This window comes from Dipodomys spectabilis, unplaced genomic scaffold (genome assembly GCF_019054845.1).
Source record: "Dipodomys spectabilis isolate Male_0828 unplaced genomic scaffold, ASM1905484v1 ptg000018l, whole genome shotgun sequence".
Lineage (NCBI taxonomy): Eukaryota > Metazoa > Chordata > Mammalia > Rodentia > Heteromyidae > Dipodomys > Dipodomys spectabilis.
In genome coordinates this window covers 6,725,001-6,743,275 of record NW_024870695.1, presented here as the reverse complement: position 1 = coordinate 6,743,275, position 18,275 = coordinate 6,725,001, and the positions used below count along the sequence as shown (strand labels likewise).

Below are 18,275 nucleotides of genomic sequence, written 5' to 3'. Positions count from 1 at the left end.
CCATATCGTAAGAGGTAGAATGTCTTTAGATACAGAAATCACAAATTACACGGGTGTGTGAGACATTCCCTTGCAATTTATTTGTACATAGTTCAGAAAAAAAATTCACAATTTCCGCAACAACCTTATATCATACTTTTCTCCAAGTCTAGATACTTGCTACTCAGGGAGCTGAGATCTGGAGGGTTGAGGCCAGCATAGGCACAAGTTTGTTAGCTCCCGTCTCCAAAATATGGGCTGGGAGGGTGGCTCAGTGGTAGACTGCTTCCTAACATGCATGAAGTCCTGGGTTCGATGCCTCAGTACCACATAAACAGAAAAAGCCAGAAGTGGCACTGTGGCTCAAATGGTAGAGTGCTACCCTTGAACAACAAAAAAACAAACAAGTTCAGGGTCAGTGCCCAAGCCCTGAGTTCAAGCTGCAGGACTGGCATTCACTTACCAAATACGAGATGTCAGGCTGAAGTCTCAGGATGGTTTTTTCAATTACTTTTTTTTTTTTTGGTGCTAGTCCTGGGGCTTGAACTCAGGGTCTGGGTGCTGACATCGGGACTTTTTTCTCAAGGCTGGTGATCTACCCTGTAAGACACAGCTCCCCTTCTGAGTTTTTATAGTAACTGGAGGTTAAGAGTCTCAGGACTTCCCTATCTGGGCTGGCTTTGAACTGTGATCCTCAGATTTAAGCCTCTCCTGAGTTAGAATTACATTATTTACTTTGACACCGGGTCTTGTTAATATAGCATCTTATGCTTTAGCCTTCAGTGTTGGGATTAAAGGTTTATGACTCCTTGCCAGCAGGATACATTTTGATGTTCTTCCTAGGGAGAAAAAAATCCTAAAACAGATAATCCTTTCAAACTGCTTCCCTTGTGGACTTAGTAAGTCTTCTAGTCATTTTTGTATGTATAAACTGCAACTGCACAGCACAGATACTATTATGGTTTTATTACTTTGCTGGCAACAGACCTCCAGGGCTTTTTGTATGCTAGCATGCCTCTACTACTGAGCTACAATCCCAGCCATTCCGTGTTTGTAACTTACTCCACCAGGTGTCAGTGGCTCATACCTGTAATCCTAGCTACTTTAGAAGCTGAGATCTGAGGATTAAGGTTTGAAGCCAGTCCAGGAAGGAAAGTCATGACTTTTTTTTTTTTTTTTGGTTGGTCACAGGGCTTGAACTCTGGGTCTGGGCACTGTTCCTCAGTTCTTCAGCTCAAGGCGAATGCTCTACCACTTGAGCCATAGTGACACTTCTGCCATTTCTGGTTTCTGGTGGTTAACTGGAGATAAGAGTCTCACAGACTTTCCTGCCCAGGCTGGCTTTGAATCACCATTCTCAGATCCCAGCTTCTAGAGTAGCTAGGATTACAGGCATGAGTCACTAACACCCAGTGGAATTGTGAATTTACAAACAAGGAATGGCTGGGGATTGTAGCTCAGTAGTAGAGGCATGCTTAGTATGCTGTGCCTTGCTTCCATGAGACTCTTATCTCCAATAAACTATTCAGAAGAAGCCAGAAGTGATGCAGTGGCTCAAGTGGTAGAGTACTATCCTCGAGCAAAAAAAGCTCAGGGACAGTGTTAAAGCCCAGAGTTTAAGCCCATACAATTCCATACTTCAGTTTTAGTTATAGAATGGTAAGGCAGATTGAAAATTCAAAAGGGGTTACAGGGGAGGCTCAGTGGTAGGGTGTCTGCCAATGAGCATAAAGTGTTACATACCCAGTCTCGGTGTCACACAAGAAAAAAAAATACAAAAGAAGTTCAGAAAAGTATATATTAATAAACTTCACAAATAAAAAATACAAATTATGTATTCTGAAGTCTTAGGATGCTTGAATTCTTAAACTGTTCAACATCAAGGGCCTGCTGTTTTATGGAAGCTCTTCTTAAAAAACCCCTGAATGTACTTAGCTGGTGTCATGTCAGGAGCGGGTGCTGGTCAGCTGGTGGCAGGCACCAGTGGCTTGCAGTATTTGCACTGGATCCAGACCCGGTACATTGTCAGCTGTTTCCCTCGGTTCACTTGTAGTCGGCGATCCACCAGGTTTTGTACCTTTTCTAGTCCCGCTGTAGTGAAAAGTGCATCTAGCTCATCTGAGTGGGAAAGAGGAGATATATATTTTCCCCTGAAGAAAATGCATTTCTTACATTAACTTCCCAAGTAAAACAGATCTGAGACTGCTGTGATAATGCATTTACTAGCTAGTTGTTCAGGACAGGTTGGGGAAAACACCCTTCCTGGAAGGGCAGCCTAGAACCTACAGATGTCTGAGGGGAAGGAGTTTTGTTTTTTTGTTTTTTTTTGGGTCCGGTCGTGGGGCCTCAACTCTGGGCCTGGGCGCTATCCCTCAGCTCTTCAGCTCAAGGCTAGCGCTCTACCACTTGAGCCACAGCGCCACTTCCGGCTTTTTTTTTTTTGCTTATGTGGTGCTGAGGAATCGAACCCAGGGCCTCAGGCATGCAAGGCAAGCGCTCTATCACTGAGCCACCTTCCCAGCCCAGGGGAAGGAGTTTTTAAGAAGGTAAAAACAAGTCAGTTTTTATCCCTTAGGCCCAGGCTGTATGAGCAACCTTAAATTATTTGAAAAAATTCAACCTGAAATGGTGGCACAGGTCTATAATACCAATTCTTGGGAAGTTGAGGCAGCTGGGCTTCACAGCAAGACCCTCTTTTAATAACAATAGCACTCCTAAAAAACACCACCAAATTATATGAAAAAATCTACATATGAATATGTTAAAACTACATATATGTATATATATGTGTGTATATATGTATATATGGGTATACATACATACATATATATATATATATATATATATATACATACATACATACATACATATATATATTTGTGTCAGTCATTGTGCCTGAACTCTGGGCCTGGGTGCTGTCCCTCAGCTCTTCAGCTCAAGGCTAGCATTCTACCACTTGAGCTACAGCGCCACTTTTGGCCTTTTCTGCTTATGTGGTGCTGAGGACTTGAACCCAGGGCCTCATGCATGCAAGGAAAGCACTCTACCACTGAGCCACCTTTCCAGTCCCCTAAAACAATATTTTACTGGAGAGCTTCCATTGCTTTAGCCAAAGACTCAGCATCTGTGACCCAATAAAGTAATGGGGAATATGCAAGTTCTCATGGAGGCCCAGCCTGTGGACAGGGAAGGCAATAGAGGCAAGCAGCTCCTGAAGCTTAGGGGAAGTGACTTACCTTGATACAGCTCTACCTAAAGCCCAGCCTCATGCACAGGTTAACAGTACTAGAGATGAGTCATTAAACAAAAAGTAGGTTCCCATTTTGGACAAAATGATAGGGCAAAACTATGGCTAAAGGATAGCACAAGGTAGGGCTGGACTGGGGACAGTAAGTGGTTCAGAATGGCTCCAGGATAGTGGGGGAGGGGGCAGAAAAGGGGCCTGCAGGGAAAAGGCAGCCTACAAGGCAGGAGGGTCAGATGATTTTCCTTCTGAAAAATATGCCAAAGATGACATATCCAACTTGGTAGTTCAGGTATTTTTAGCAAAAATAAAGATAATATTTTTCATACCCTGTGTGAAGAAGTAAACTCTGGTGCCATCACCTCTCACATAGAAATTTCCAGACAGACACTGACCTGCAGGGTGACAGGGTAAAAACAAGAGAAAGATTCAAATACTTCTTGATAATTGAATATGCAACAAGACACTGATTTCATGAGTGGAACCTACAAAAGATCAGGCAGCAACATGGGACTGAATTTCAGTACAGATGTCTTTTTAAGTCTGCAGCCTAGATAGAATTATTTGATAAGACAGTATGTTTTGACTTTTCCTCTCTCTGATAAAGCTAATGACAGTTTCTTTTTGAGACAGGGAGGCCATGTAGCCCTCACTGTCCATATACTCACAATCATGCCTCCATTCCTGTTACACACTACCATGCCCAGGCCTCCAATTTTGTCAAAAGAAAAACCAAGCAATACAACTGACTATAGAGAAACCTGACTGGGCACTAGTACCATTTTTGTGACAGCTCTCTCACATGTCTCTCCTTGTGCCCACATGCAAATTCGTGCCTGTGATGAGTCCTATTGTTCTTCTTTCTTTTTTGGTTGGTTGTGGGGCTTGAACTCTGGGCCTGGGTGCTGTCCTTTAGCTCTTCAGCTCAAGGCTAGCTAACACCTAAGCCACAGCGCCACTTCTGGTTTTCTGGTGGTTAATTGGAGATTCCTGCCCAGGATGGCTTTGAACCGTGATCCTCAGATCTCAGCCTTCTGAGTAGCTAGGATTACAGGCGTGAGCCACCAGAGCCCAGCTTTCCTATTGTTCATATCATGGACATCCCCCTTCCCTTCTGCTAATTCTACTGCATTACAATTCAGCATGTAATTATTATTGCTGTTATTTTTATCAGTCATGGAGCTTGAACTCAGGGTCTGGGCACTGTCCTTGAGCTCTTTTGCTCAGGGCTGGTGCTCTACCACTTGAGCTAGAGCTCTACTTCCAGCTTTTTCTCAGTAGTTTACTGGAGATAAGATTCTCACAGACTTTCTACCCAAACTAGCTTTGAACCTGTGAGCTTCAAATCTCAGCCTCCCGAGTAGGATTACAGGTGTGAGCCACCAGCACCCGCCCCGCAGATTTCAGCTTCTTGAATAGCTACAGGTGTGAGCCACTTACACACACACAGCTGCATTGGCAGGGTTTTGCCTGGGCTCTTACAATCCTACTTGAGCTTCCCCATGTTCTGGGATAACAGCATTTTGTCAAGCCACTGGCTGAGATGGAGTCTTGAGAACTTTTGTTCAGGCTAGTCTCTAACTCTGTATGATTACCCAATCTCTGCCTCCCAAGTAGCTGAACCACAATGACTAGCCATCTGTCTTTTAACTTGTGTGTGTGTGTGTGTGTGTGTGTGTCTGTTTATCTGTCCTGGGGCTTGAACTCAGGGCCTGGGAGCTGTCCCTGAATTTCTTTTGCTCAAGGCTAATGCTCTCCCATTTGAGCCACAGTCCTATTTCCAGCTTTTCTTTTTGAGTAGTTTAGTGGATGTAAGGGTCTCGTGGGGACTTTTCTGCCTGGGTTGCTTTGAACCTTGATCTTCAGATCTTGGCCTCTTGAGTGCCTAGATGTGAGCACTGATGCCTGGCTCTTTTAATTTTTTAATGACACTTGTTTTACACATTGAAAACTATTTGTGTAATGAAATATCTTTCTAAAAACAGCTCTTCTAAAGTAGTTATTTCCAAAAATAAGAATACCTAGATTATACAATCCTTATTATGTGTCCTTCAAAAATATATCACCCCTCTACTGCCAATATTCGAAGGCTTTACATAATGGTTTTATGGTCTATGGCTTCTTTCTACTGACCCATCTAACCATCATTTTTTAAAGAATAATTTTTTTTGAGACTAAGTGATTACATAATTTTAACAGTATTGTAGGATAGTGACAGTTAACGTCACAAACACATTTTGACCTTCACAAGGCAAATTGTCGTTATCTTGGTCTATAAAGTTTGTGAATTCTATAAGCTTTGACAACGTAACTATTTCTTCCATGTTGGGTGATAGTACATTTCTTTCCTTTTGCTTAGTGTAAGCCGTTCCCTTTTTCCCTCTCATTGCCCTCCCTCCCATTGCTGCCCTTGAGGTGCTTAGTTCATTTCCATCAATGTCCAGTACAGCTGATGTGCCCCTCTGTTGTATTCCCCCCATCCCCCGCCAGCAAAACCATCATTTTGATTATAATAACACAGTACCTTTTTTAAATCGGAGCTGAGCCATGTCATAGCGACCATAATCTCGCAGAAGCATCATCCCTCCAGGCTTTAGAAGTTTGCTCAGTCTACTGATAGCTTTTTGCATCCTGAGGGGCAGTAGAGCATGATGAGATCAGCCTTCTTAGGGCAGAGTTCCTTTTCCCTATAGCACATCCAAACCCTCACACCAGCATGGAAACAGCAACCCCTGTCTCACTTCAGTGGGAATAGGTCAAAGACAACCTGTTCTACTGTAGGGCTCTGTGATGGGGAAAATTCCACATTCTTTTTTTCTGTGCCAACAATGGGGCTTGAACCCCAGGTCTGCACACTGTCCTTGAGATCCTTTTTGCTCAAGACTAGCACTGTACTACTTGAGCCACAGTAACACCTCCGGCTTGTTCTGAGTAGTTTACTGATGATGAGTTTCACGGACTTTCCTGCTTGGACTGGCTTCAAACCATGACCCTCAGCCCATAGCCTCCTGAGAAGCTAGGATTACAGGCATGAGCCACCAGCGCCTGGCTTCCACATTCTTCATTTAGCCCACAGCCTCCTGATCTTGGGATTGCCAACTGTTTTTGCCCTGTGCTTCTGTGGAAGTCTGAGAGCCTTAACCATCCACTGTGGGGAACACCAGCAATTCATCTGCCCCAGTAGCCAGCATAAAACAACCTCAAAAAGTTATATGGTGATACAATCAGGATGCAAACAAGTACTACAGTGCCTTACTTTTACAACTGCTCTGCTACGGTCTGGATCTAGAATGTTCTCCACTGACCCAAATGTTAAAATTCATCAGCTGGGTACTCTTGGGAGATGGTGGAAAGTTCTTGTGTGTACAGCATATCTTTTTTTTTTTTTTTGGGTCCGGTCGTGAGGCCTGAACTCTGGGCCTGGGCGCTGTCCCTCAGCTCTTCAGCTCAAGGCTAGCTCTCTACCACTTGAGCCACAGCACCACTTCCAGCTTTTTTTTTGCTTATGTGGTGCTGAGGAATCGAATCCAGGGCCTCATGCATGCAAGGCAATCGCTCTACCACTGAGCCACCTTCCCAGCCCATCAGAATATCTTGATTAAAGTACCTCTTCCACCCAAATGCCTCACCCGCCCATGGTAAAAACTTTTTTTTTGTCGGTTGTGGGGCCTGAACTATGGACGAGGCGCTGACCCTTAACTCTTCAGCTCAAGGCTTGTACTCTACCACTGGAGCCACAGCACCACTTCTGGCCTTTTCTGCTTATGTGGTGCTGAGGAATTGAACCCAGGGTCTCATGCATGCAAGGCAAGCACTTTACCACTGAGCCACCTTCCCAGACCCCATGGTAGAAACTTTTATGAGGTGGTACCTAATAGGAATTCTCTCTCTCTTTTAATATATATATATTTTTATTGTAAAGTTACTGTACAGAGGAGTTACAGTTACATGAGTAAGGTAATGAGTACATTTCCTATTGAGCATTATTACTCCTTCTAATGGGAATTCTTTACGGATGTGTCTGGGGATGACCAGGGATATATCATCAAAGGGGACTGTAGGACCCTGTTCCCTTCTTTCTTTCACCCTCTAGTAACATGCTCTTCCTGCTGTCTTGCTAAATGCTTAAAAGCCAACCATGAAATAGAATCTCTAAAATGAGCCAAATAAAGCTTTTCTCTTTATCAGCTAATTATCTCAGGTACTTGTTATAGTGATACAAGGGTGATGCCTTGGCACAGGATTAAATATTCATAACTTAAGTATACATGTTCCAAACTCTCAACATAATTTCAAAATCATACACTCTCCCTATCAGGTCAGACCACTTCAGTGCTATTGAAAGAAAAGTGGACACCAAACTGTAATCCTCAGAGATCAGCCTTCTGAGTAGTTAAGATTACAGGCATGAGCCACTGGCACTCAGTTAAAGGTACAGTATTTAACTTCCTTTTTTATGTAAACATGATTTTATGGAATTCTGTATTTGTTATACAAAAATATTAAGCATCAGAGAATACTTGTTGAGTTTCAAGGTAAAATTTGTGCAGTTAATAACTTTAAGCAAGCCGGGTGCTGGTGGCTCACGCCTATAATCCTAGCTACTCAGGAGGCTGAGATCTGAGCATTGAGGTTCAAAGCCAGCCCGAGCAGGAAACTCCGTCAAGACTCTTATCACCAATAAACCACAGAAAACGGGAAATGGAGTTGTGGCTCAAGTGGTAAAGCACTAGCCTCGAGCTGAAGAGCTGAGGGACAGTGCCCAGGCCCAGAGTTCAAGCTCCACAACCGACAAAAAAATAAACAAATAACTTTAAGCATTTAAAGGGCTAATCATGATGTTCTCTAACAGCTGTGGCACTCACAGCTGAGATTACCAGTAGGCAATTTTCCCACACACTCCTGACAGTGAAAGGAAGAATAGAACCCAGAGCCAGCAGTAAATAGTAGAGGCTGAAAGAGAAGGTGGACACACTAGGACTATGGATGTGTGGTGTCTTTCTGTCCATTAGAACATAACAAAAATCCCTTTTATTTAGGTTACAACACTAACTCATGGTCTTTGGCAAAAGCTTTATCTTTGTTAGGTCCTGGGCTAAGGGACCTAAAACTTACTTGTCTGGAACAATTGCTGAAAGAACAAATATCAGAACGATGACATCAAGACTTTCTTTAGGCATTGGGTAGTGCTGATCTTCATCACACAGATCGTGAACAAAGGCAAAACAGCGGGAAGGGTCATATTCTGAATTTGTCTGCAGAAAGGTGGAGACACAATGGGTCAGACCACGTGAACAGAGTTGGAGAGAAGCTTATCTTCCTTTAAATGTCACAGCTGCCACCCCCAGCAGAGGAATGTACTTTTAGTCATTACAGTACAAGGTTTTCCTTTTATTTTAAGGTAGGGTACCACAACACTTCTAAATATGCCTCCCTTGTAGCTGGGGTTATAAATGTATACCACTACAACTGATTGATCTGTTGAAATGAAGGTATGGCTACGTTTTGCCTGGGCTGGTCTTAAATCAAGATTCTCCTGATCTCTGCCTTTTGAGTAGGTAGGTTGCAGGAGTGAGCCGTAACACTTGGCATCATGAAGTTTTCCAGGAGGACTCACAGGGTAAGAGTCAAAATAACCCAGGGAAGATCTTGTGGAATCTAACTGGTGCTAAAAAAATGGAATATTATTGCCTGTAATCCCTGTATGTAAGAGACAGGCAGCAAAATTTTAAATTCAAGGCCAGCCTAAAGTACACAGCGAGAGACTGTTATACAAAAAAATCAAGGGGTTAGGAATGTACAAGGCCCTGACTTGAATTACAATTACTAGCAAGGAAGCAAAACAAACTAGCATGAAAACAAACATGCCCAGATCCTCTACATCTTCCTCTCTTTGAGATGAGGCTCATCAGTCTAGGTTGGTCCTTAAAACTCATAATCCTGCTCAGCCTCCCAAGTGCTGAGATTACAGGCATGTGCCACCAAGCCCAGCTTTACTTTCTTTCTTTATTTTGACACATGTTCTACTTTTCTCAGACCCAAGGGTTGAAGAATGATCAGGAAAGCAAGTGATGGACAAGGAAAAAACCACATAAGCAGAAAGACAAACTATAGCAATTCCTAAGCTCCTGTGCAAACAGCATCCTGAATAAAGGCAACAGATAGATATACCCTAGAGCATATTCCATACCCCACTTTTTTCCTCCAAAATTGCGACTTTGACTTTGTTTCTTATTAGCCTTCATGCAGTAAATAGGGCAAGCAAGTTTATCAGCTGGGTAGAGTTAAGGAACTCTGGGGATTCTGGAATTGAGAGAGAAGCATGCTGGGTACAAGTGCAAAACTTGGAACACCTCTAAGAGAAAGCTTGTTTCAAGAAACTTGAAGAGCTGGGTGCTGGTGGCTACAGGGCTGCAATCCCAGCTATTAAGAAGACTGAGATCTGGACCATCACAGTTTGAAACTAGCCCAGGCAGGAAAGTCTATGAGACTCTTATCCCTAATTAACCATACAAAAGCTGAAAGTGGAGCTGTGGCTCATCTGGTGGAATATCAGCCTTGAATGAAAAAACTAAGGAATATCATCAAGACCTGAGTTCAAGCCCTAGTACTAGCACAACAAGTCCATGAGATGCTATGTCTAAAATAATCATCAAAAAGCAGTGCTTAGGCATGGCCTAAGTAGTAGTGTGCCAGCCAATGAAGTAGAAGGCCCTTAGTTAAAGCCCTGTAGTGACAAAAAAAAAAGAGATAGCTTGGAGCAACTGCTTGTCATAGTGTGGTAACATTTTTCAGGCCTGAGTTCTAGTTCTCCTGCTGCCTGGGCTACTCTTTGTATACTTAGGTTCTGCAACATAATTCTTTATCGTTTGGGCTTCTACACATCCAGTTTTTTCGTTTTTTTTTTTTTATAATTCAAAGAACACTTACTGAAGAAATCTAATTTCAATCCTTAGAACATAAGATTGGAGAGGTCAAGAACTCTGCCCTGAGTTCTACAGCTGGTAAGTAGGAGATTCAACATTCATGTCTGGCTCTTTATTCCAGCTCCAGGCTGTTTCAGGGAATCTTTTACTTTTAGGATACAATATAAAAATAGAGTTAGTAACCTTGATTTTTAATTTCTCCTCCCCACCCCCAATTAGTAACAATTCTTTATATAGGGGTGATTGTACTTACCTGGACCAGTTCTATAGCTGTTGATGAAAAATCACAACAGTAAACAAAGAGTCCTGGGTCACTGAAATAAGCAGAAAAAACAACAATTAGGCTACATAGTAAACTATGTTTATTGTGGCAGAGTTGAAAATGGTTTCAAAGAACTGTTACTTGGGGTGGGGAAGGTAGCTCAGTGGTAGAGTGCTTGCCTTGCATGCATGAGGCCCTGGGTTTGATTCCTTAGCACCACATAAGCAGAAAAAGCTGGAAGTGGTGCTGTGGCTCAAGTGGCACAGTGCTAGCCTTGAACTGAGGAGCTGAGGGACAGCCCCCGGGCCCATAGTGCAGACCCCAGGACTGACCAAAAAAAACAAAAACAAAAACTGTTACTAGTAGCAACATATGTTTTTTTTTTTTTTTTCTTGCAGTACTAGTTTGAAACCCAGGGCCCTGTGTGCAGCTAGTACTCTACCATTCTATCATTGAGCTGCACCCTTAGCCCTTAAAAATCTTGATAATATAGCATTCCCATACCTTCTCTGAATTACCTTGGCACTTGGCTCCATGCTAGGAACACAATGTGCCTGTCTACCTGCTCCTATCACATGGAAAGGGGTACCAAAGCAGGGATCAATCACATTTGTTACTCATTGAGGGTTCACAATGTGTTGGCTATTATCCTAGATGTTGAGAGACAAAGAGGAATAAGATAAAAATCCCTGTGCTTATTACTGAAATTCCTAATGTCTAGCATGTCTTATCATGAGGTATTAATACAAAAATACACTTAATAACTATCAAAATTGCAATTAAGAAATATGTATGTATTCTAAAGACATCAAAACACAAAACAACTCTAGAATTTACTGTGCATCTAGTACTGACTTTGCCTATTTTTGAGGTAGGGCCTTGCTTCCTGTCCAGGAATACACTAGGCAAGCATGGTTCACCTATGTTAGCTGTCCCAGTAGGATAATAGGCTTAAGCTACCTGCACTCAGCAGAACATACTCTTGTCTAGGAGTTCAAAAACTATGTTAAATAATTTAAGTCTTCAAGCAGAAAAGGTCAGATAAGGTGATGTTAGAGAAATGAACCCTAAGATATGTACTCAAATGTTTTTTTTCTTTCATGCTATTGTTTCTAACACATTTATAAGATTATTTCTTCGTTGCTTTGTATGTCCTGCCCCCACAGTATAACCTCTGCTTTCACTGTATTTGATGTAGGTATAATTTGTGGAGGGGAAGGGGAAAAACAAATTGTTTAAATAGAGATACAGGTGGACCCATTGCAACAATGAGATGTACAAGTCTTTATGTCGAAAACAAACTTTACAACTTTGATGGGGGGGGAGGGGAGGAAGCGGGGAGGATTGGGTGGGGGGGTGACGGATGGGAAGGGATGGAAAGGGGAAACAAAGGAGGAGGCTACAATGCTTGATAAGAAATGTACTCATTGGAAGTGGCGCTGTAGCTCAAGTGGTAGAGCGCTCGCCTTGAGTTGAAGAGCTGAGGGACAACGCCCAGGCCCAGAGTTCAAGCCCCACGACCGACAAAAAAAAAAAAAACAACTATATAAAGAAATGTACTCATTGTCTTGCTCATGTAATTGTAACCCCTCTGTACAGTATAAATAAAAAATAAAAAATAATTTAAGTCTGATTCATAGGCAGAGGAAAACCTGGAACAATGGCTTACATTGATGCAGTGGGTTCTAGTAACAATTAGCACAATAATCTTAATTTAGTATTGGTCCTGGAACTTGAACATGGAGCCCAGAGCTTTTGTGTTCTACCACTTGAACAGCTCCACTTCTGTCTTTTTGGTGATTAATTGGAGATTAAGAGTTTTACACTTTCCTGCTTGGGTTGGCTTCTATCTGTGACCCTCAAGTCTCAGCATCCTGAGTAGCTACTGGCACAACAGCAGGAATGTCATTTAAATTGAGGTACAAGTAGGCTGTAGGTAAAGCTCAGTGGTAAAGCACTAGGCAAGTAAGCTTGAGGCCCCAGATTCCACCCCCAGCACTGCAAAAGAATTGGCACAATCAGATCCTGAAAAAGATATCTCCATTCTTTTTTTTTTAAACCCACTGGTTGTGATGATTAATGGTTATAATTCTTGAGGGTCAGTTGAAGTGGAATATAAAGAATATAGCACTAAAAGTAGAACAAGCTGGGCACTGATGGCTGGCTCAGGAATGTTCATATCCCACTCTGTTATCTCTTAATCTGTACCTTACAGATCCTTATAAGTAAGTTACTTCTGAGCACTCTAGGAAATTATACAACCCAAGGAAGGGTATGTGACCCCTCATAGATAGAAGTCTGGGAGGCCTCTATTTGCAATTAGCCTCTTTTTTTTTGGTCGGTCGTAGGGCTTGAACTCTGGGCTTGGGCGCTGTCCCTCAGCTCTTCAGTGCAAGGCGAGCGATCTACCGCTTGAGCCACAGCTTGAGCCACAGCGCAGCTTCTGATTTTCTAGTGATTTATTGGAGATAAGAGTCTCAGGGACTTTCCTTGCCTGGGCTGACTTTGATTGGTGATCCTCAGATCTCAGCCTCCTGAGTAGCTAGGATTATAGGTGTGAGCCACCAGCGCCCGGCCAATTAGCCTCTTAAGTAGGACTGAGCCCTTAGCATGTATGACTGGAATGTTCAAACCAGGTGGAAAATCTCGTAACTGTATTTACAGAACACCAAGCTAGGGCTAGAGAATTGGTCAATGTGGGGAAATCTCCCCAATATTTGGAATCAGCAGGGAGCTGTGTGTGATTTACAGAAGCAGTGTGCTGTCATCAGAATTGGACACACTTTCATGTAGGTCACAGCTGTCCTCTACCATGGGGGCAATGACAGCTTAGTCACTGACTGTTCTAAAAGAGCTCAGGAGAGAGGAGAAACAGCGCACAAACATGTTTCATGCACCTCAGAGGAAGGCATACAACATCGTAGCAGATTTTAAGTTTCATTAATTTCCATGATAACAAATTAAACTACATTGGATCATGCAGATTATAGAAATCCTTCATAATATAATCAATGCCTCTAGATTATAGTTTTGACAATTGTTTTGAAAAACAGATCCCTGGGGTTGGAGGTGTGACTCAGAGGGTAGGGTGCCTACCAATGAGCATACAGCATCAGATACCAAGTTTGAGTCCTAGTCTTAGGAAACTTTTTTTTCTCTCATAGATAAACCTGACAACATTCTTACCTGTTAGTTTGTAAGATTGGAAAGACTGTGTTTCCCACACCACAACCAACCTGCAGATAGAAATGAACTATTAATCACAGAAGCTATTAACATTAAACTTTTTTTTTTTTTTGCCAGTCCTGGAGCCTGAACTCAGGACTTGGGCACTGTCCCTGAGCTTCTTTTGCTCAAAGCTAGCACTCTACCACTAGAGCCAAAGTGACATTTCCAGCTTTTTCTGTTTACGTGGTACTGAGGAGTTGGACCCAGGCCTTCATGTATGGTAGGCAAGCACTCTACCACTAAGCCACATTACCAGTCCAACATTAAACTCTTTCACAATGTAGCTTAAGCTGGCTTTCAACTTGCAATAGCCTCTCCAATTCATGATCATCCTACCTCAGCCTCTGCAGTACTGAGATTATAGCCATCACCATGCTCTCTGCCCTTTAATAATCTACATAATAAATTTGCCTAGTTGTATTAGGCAAGGTATAGTGAGAGCTCAGTAACAGCCATGACAGTCCCTAATCTTAACCTAAGGGGCCTTAAAGTATCACAGAAAAGTAGAAAGGAGTTGGTCTAGAAAAAGCACATGGGGGAGCTGGGAAGGTGGCTCAGTGGTAGAACGCTTGCCTTGCATGCATAAGGCACTGGGTTCGATTCAAGTGCATGGAGTACCTTTCTTGAGTTCTAGTCCCTGACTTTTTTTTTTTTTTTGGGTCCAGTCGTGGGGCCAGAACTCCAGGCCTGGGCGCTGTCCCTCAGCTCTTCAGCTCAAGGCTAGCACTCTGCCACTTGAGCCACAGCACCACTTTCGGCTTTTTTCTTTTTGCTTATGTGGTGCTGAGGAATCGAACTCAGGGCCTTATGCATGCAAGGCAAGCACTCTACCACTGAGCCACCTTCCCAGCCCAAGTCTCTGACATTTTTATCTCCAAATATTGGCCTCCCAAACTTCTGTCTACCGAAAAACTGGAAACGGAGCTGAGGTTCAAAAGCTCAGGGACAGTGCTCAGGCCACCTTTGCTATGTGCCATTTTTCTCAGCCATTTTTATATACATTATCTCAATGCTTCTAACAACTATCGAGGTTTAGAGGCAGCAGCAGCAGTATCAGTACTCTAGGAGGGAAAGGGGCTTGTCTAATATCACACCACAAAGCACCAAAGGTGTAGCTCAGTGCTAAAGTGTCTGTCTAAAGGCACACAGGGACACAAATCATAGCATAAAGCTCAATTCCAAGCCAAACCAGCTCCAAAATAAGCTCCCAGTGGAGTTGATAGTATACTATTTGTTTCATTTCCATTATAATACCCACCTAGGTACTTATTCTTTTTTTTGGTTTGTGCTGGTCCTGGGGCTTGAACTCAGGGCCTAGATAGATGCTGTCCCTGAGATTTGGTGCTCAAGGTTAGCAATCTACCACTTGAGCCAGAACTCCACTTCTGGCTTTTTGGTGGTTAATTGGAGATGAGTTTCATAGACTTCTCTGACTGAGCTGGCTTTAAACCACAATCCTCAAGTCTCAAGTCTCCTGAGTAGCTAGGATTACAGGTGTTGAGCTACTGGCACATGGCCACCTAGGTACTTTCTTTCCCAGTTCAAATAATGGAAGTGATTCCAGGCCAATTAAATTTAAGTGTTAAATTGAGACAGTTTCAACAAACAGAACACTTTGGGATCATTAGCCTTTTTAATGCTATCTGGCAGGCAGGGTGACAGCATCAATAACTGTATGGTCCTGGGAAGGACCATAAATGAAGATTACCTCAAGTATTCGGTAGGTGGCTGAGGATCCAGGAAAGTCATCAGTACAAACCATCAGATGACTGAGTTTCTGAGTTACATCCTCTTCCACAGGAGGCTTCTGTATTTTATGTCCAAGGCTGGTAGGACACTTGTGTTGTTCTTTTATTGTTAAATCAGGCCCGCTGTCACTGCTTCTACACTCAGGAACTTCATTCCTCTTGTTCTCCAAGTGCAAATCCTTCAGGTAATTTTCATTTTGTCTAGGCGCCAATTCAGGGAATTCGGTAAATAGCCAGTGTCTATCTTTGAAAAATCCATTCTCATGAATTTTGTAGAAGTCATTCCAGTACTTATGAGCATTGACCTCATAATCAACTGAAAATATTTCAGAAAGAATTTTAAGAATCAGTTTCAAAACATTTTTTATTTATATCAAATGTCAGTTATTTTGCTTCACCAGTGTAACTTTATACTAAAAGTATATTCAAATACAGCTGCAGTCTCAGAGCTGAAGGCATTTCTGAAGTGATTTATTTATGCTAGTTACTATTATACGTTAAATGTTCTCTATTTCTGATTTCCAGAGCTTAATGTTTTAAAATATAATTTCACTGTCATCATTTCATAAGTCAGGTAATGAGAACATTTCATTTTTTGGGACAATGTCATGCCTTTTGTCACCTTCCCATTTTCTCCTTCTCTTCCCTGCCCACAGGTTACATAGGTTATTTTCCACACAGCATATATTGAGTAGCATGATTGCATGTTTGCTTTTCCTCTCTTCCTTTTTGCCCCTTCTTCCCTTTCCCCCCCTAAAACAACCACCACCACCACCACCATAAAACAAAAAAACCCACATTTACATTTCCTGGAATTAATTTTGATAAATAGCATTTGTCTCTCTGAGCTTGGCTAACCTCATTTAGCATCATTTGTTCTAGGCCATCCTGCAAATGACAAAGCAAATTCTTTCTAATAGATGAATAAAATTCCATTGTGCATATGTACCATATTTTACTGATCTGCTCATCTGCCAAAGAGCATTTGGCTGTTTTTATAACTAGGCTATTGTGAATAGGGAAGCTTAGTTTTTGCTTGAACTATTAGACAGTGAACTTATTACCTATCATTATCTTTCCACACCTTTAGATGGCCCTTGACTATTGAAAAATTGTACAAGTAAGCAATCCCTGCCCATTTCCATATAAAATTAGGCAAAGAAAAATGTCTACTGCTTCTTTGGGCCATGCATAATACTTTTATATTTGTAGACAGCTAATTTTCCCCCCTAAATCATCATCAGCATTCTCTTTTATTCCTCCTCTTCCTTTAAATATTTTTTTTTTTTGGGTCCAGTCGTGGGGCCTGAACTCTGGGCCTGAGCACTGTCCCTCAGCTCTTCAGCTCAAGGCTAGCACTCTACCACTTGAGCCACAGCACCACTTCCGGCTTTTTTCTTTTTGCTTATGTGGTGCTGAGCAATCGAACCCAGGGCCTCAGGCATGCAAGGCAAGCGCTCTACCACTGAGCCACCTTCCCAGCCCTAAACATTTTTTAAAAAAAAATATAAACTAAATGCCCCTAGGTTGTTCATGTAAAGTCCATGGATACCATTTAAGCAGCTCTTCAACTATGTTCCTGTCTGTGGTTACTTTAGAGTGTGGAGTCCAGCCATGAACTAAATATTACTAACAAATACTAAAAACGGAAACAAGGCTAAAAGAAAAATAGACAATAAAAAATTGTCTTCAAGTGAAAAGGGTTTGATGAATCAGAGAGGAGGAACACATAGATTGTTTTTTCTTTGTGTGTGTGCGCGCGCGTGTGTGTGCGTGCCAGTTCAGGGGCTTGAACTTAGGAAGTAGGCACTGTCCCTGAGCTTTTTGCTCAAGGCTAGCTCTCTGCCACTTGAGCTACTGCTACACTTCTGGCTTTTTTTGGGTGGTTAATTGGAATTTCAAGAGTCTCAGGAACTTTCCTACCTATGCAAGCTTCAAACCACCATCCGCTCTCAGTTTCCTGAGTAGCTAGGATTACAGGCATGAGCCACCAACACATGGAATTTTTTTTTTTGGGAGGGTGGGGGTAGGTCATGGGGCTTGAACTCAAGGCCTGGGCACTGTCCTTGAGCACTTTTGCTCAAGGCTAGCACTCTACCACTTTGAGTAACAGCACCACTTTCTGGTTTTCTGGTGGTTAATTGGAGATAAGAGTCTCTCTTTACTGCCCTGGCTGGATTCAAACCACTATCCTCAGATCTGTGTCCTAAGTAGCTAGGATTACAGGCCTGAGCTATCAGTGCCTGGCAGGATTTTTTTTAAAAAAGAAAAATGTTAAGGTGATTAGGACAATTTCAGATTTCAATGTATTGCTCTTTGCCAATACTAGTGAAAAGTAATAAAAGATTTTTACTTTCACCATTGCTATTACTAACTGAATGCTTACCTTTTTGCAACATTCTTTCCCTTGCTCCTCCCTCATTCCTGGGGTCCCAGCACACAAGCTAGGTAAGCACTCTACTGTTGAGACATATCTTCAATCCTTTTTTCTTCTTGAGATACCCTTCTTTATGTTTCCCAGGACAGCCTGGAGACTCCTGAGACCAAGCGATTTTTCCAAGCAGCTGGGCCTATACATGTACACCACTGTCCCTGGCTGAAGTTTAACCATAAAAAAGAGGCAACTGGGGAAGGTGGCTCAGTGGTAGAGTGCTTGCCTTGCATGCCTAGGGCCCTGGGTTTGATTCCTCAGCACCACATAAGCAAAACAAAAAAGCCAGAAGTGGCGCTGTAGCTCAAGTGGTAGAGTGCTAGCCTTGAGCTGAAGAGCTGAGGGACAGCACCTAGGCCCAGAGTTCAGGCCCCACGACCGGACACCCCCACCCCCCCAAAAAAAGAGGAAACTGTGATACATGCTACTCATAAGTTCCTTTCACTTTATTTCGCCT

The 18,275-nt window shown here is 42.5% G+C and overlaps 1 protein-coding gene across 2 annotated transcripts in view; it reads right to left on the bottom strand.

Moving 5' to 3' along the window:
- Positions 1–1,759: 1,759 nt before the first annotated feature.
- The window catches only part of Mettl2a (methyltransferase 2A, methylcytidine), a 17,523-nt gene continuing 1,007 nt past the window's right edge, over positions 1,760–18,275 (bottom strand). For both annotated transcript variants that reach the window (XM_042673666.1, XM_042673667.1), the window contains 7 exons: positions 15,348–15,703; positions 13,598–13,647; positions 10,403–10,463; positions 8,339–8,478; positions 5,748–5,854; positions 3,553–3,618; positions 1,760–2,097 (listed from right to left, as the gene is read on the bottom strand). In XM_042673666.1, the coding sequence (XP_042529600.1) occupies positions 1,943–2,097; positions 3,553–3,618; positions 5,748–5,854; positions 8,339–8,478; positions 10,403–10,463; positions 13,598–13,647; positions 15,348–15,703 (935 nt within the window). In that variant the 3' untranslated portion in view covers positions 1,760–1,942. The remainder of the gene's footprint in view (positions 2,098–3,552; positions 3,619–5,747; positions 5,855–8,338; positions 8,479–10,402; positions 10,464–13,597; positions 13,648–15,347; positions 15,704–18,275) is intronic.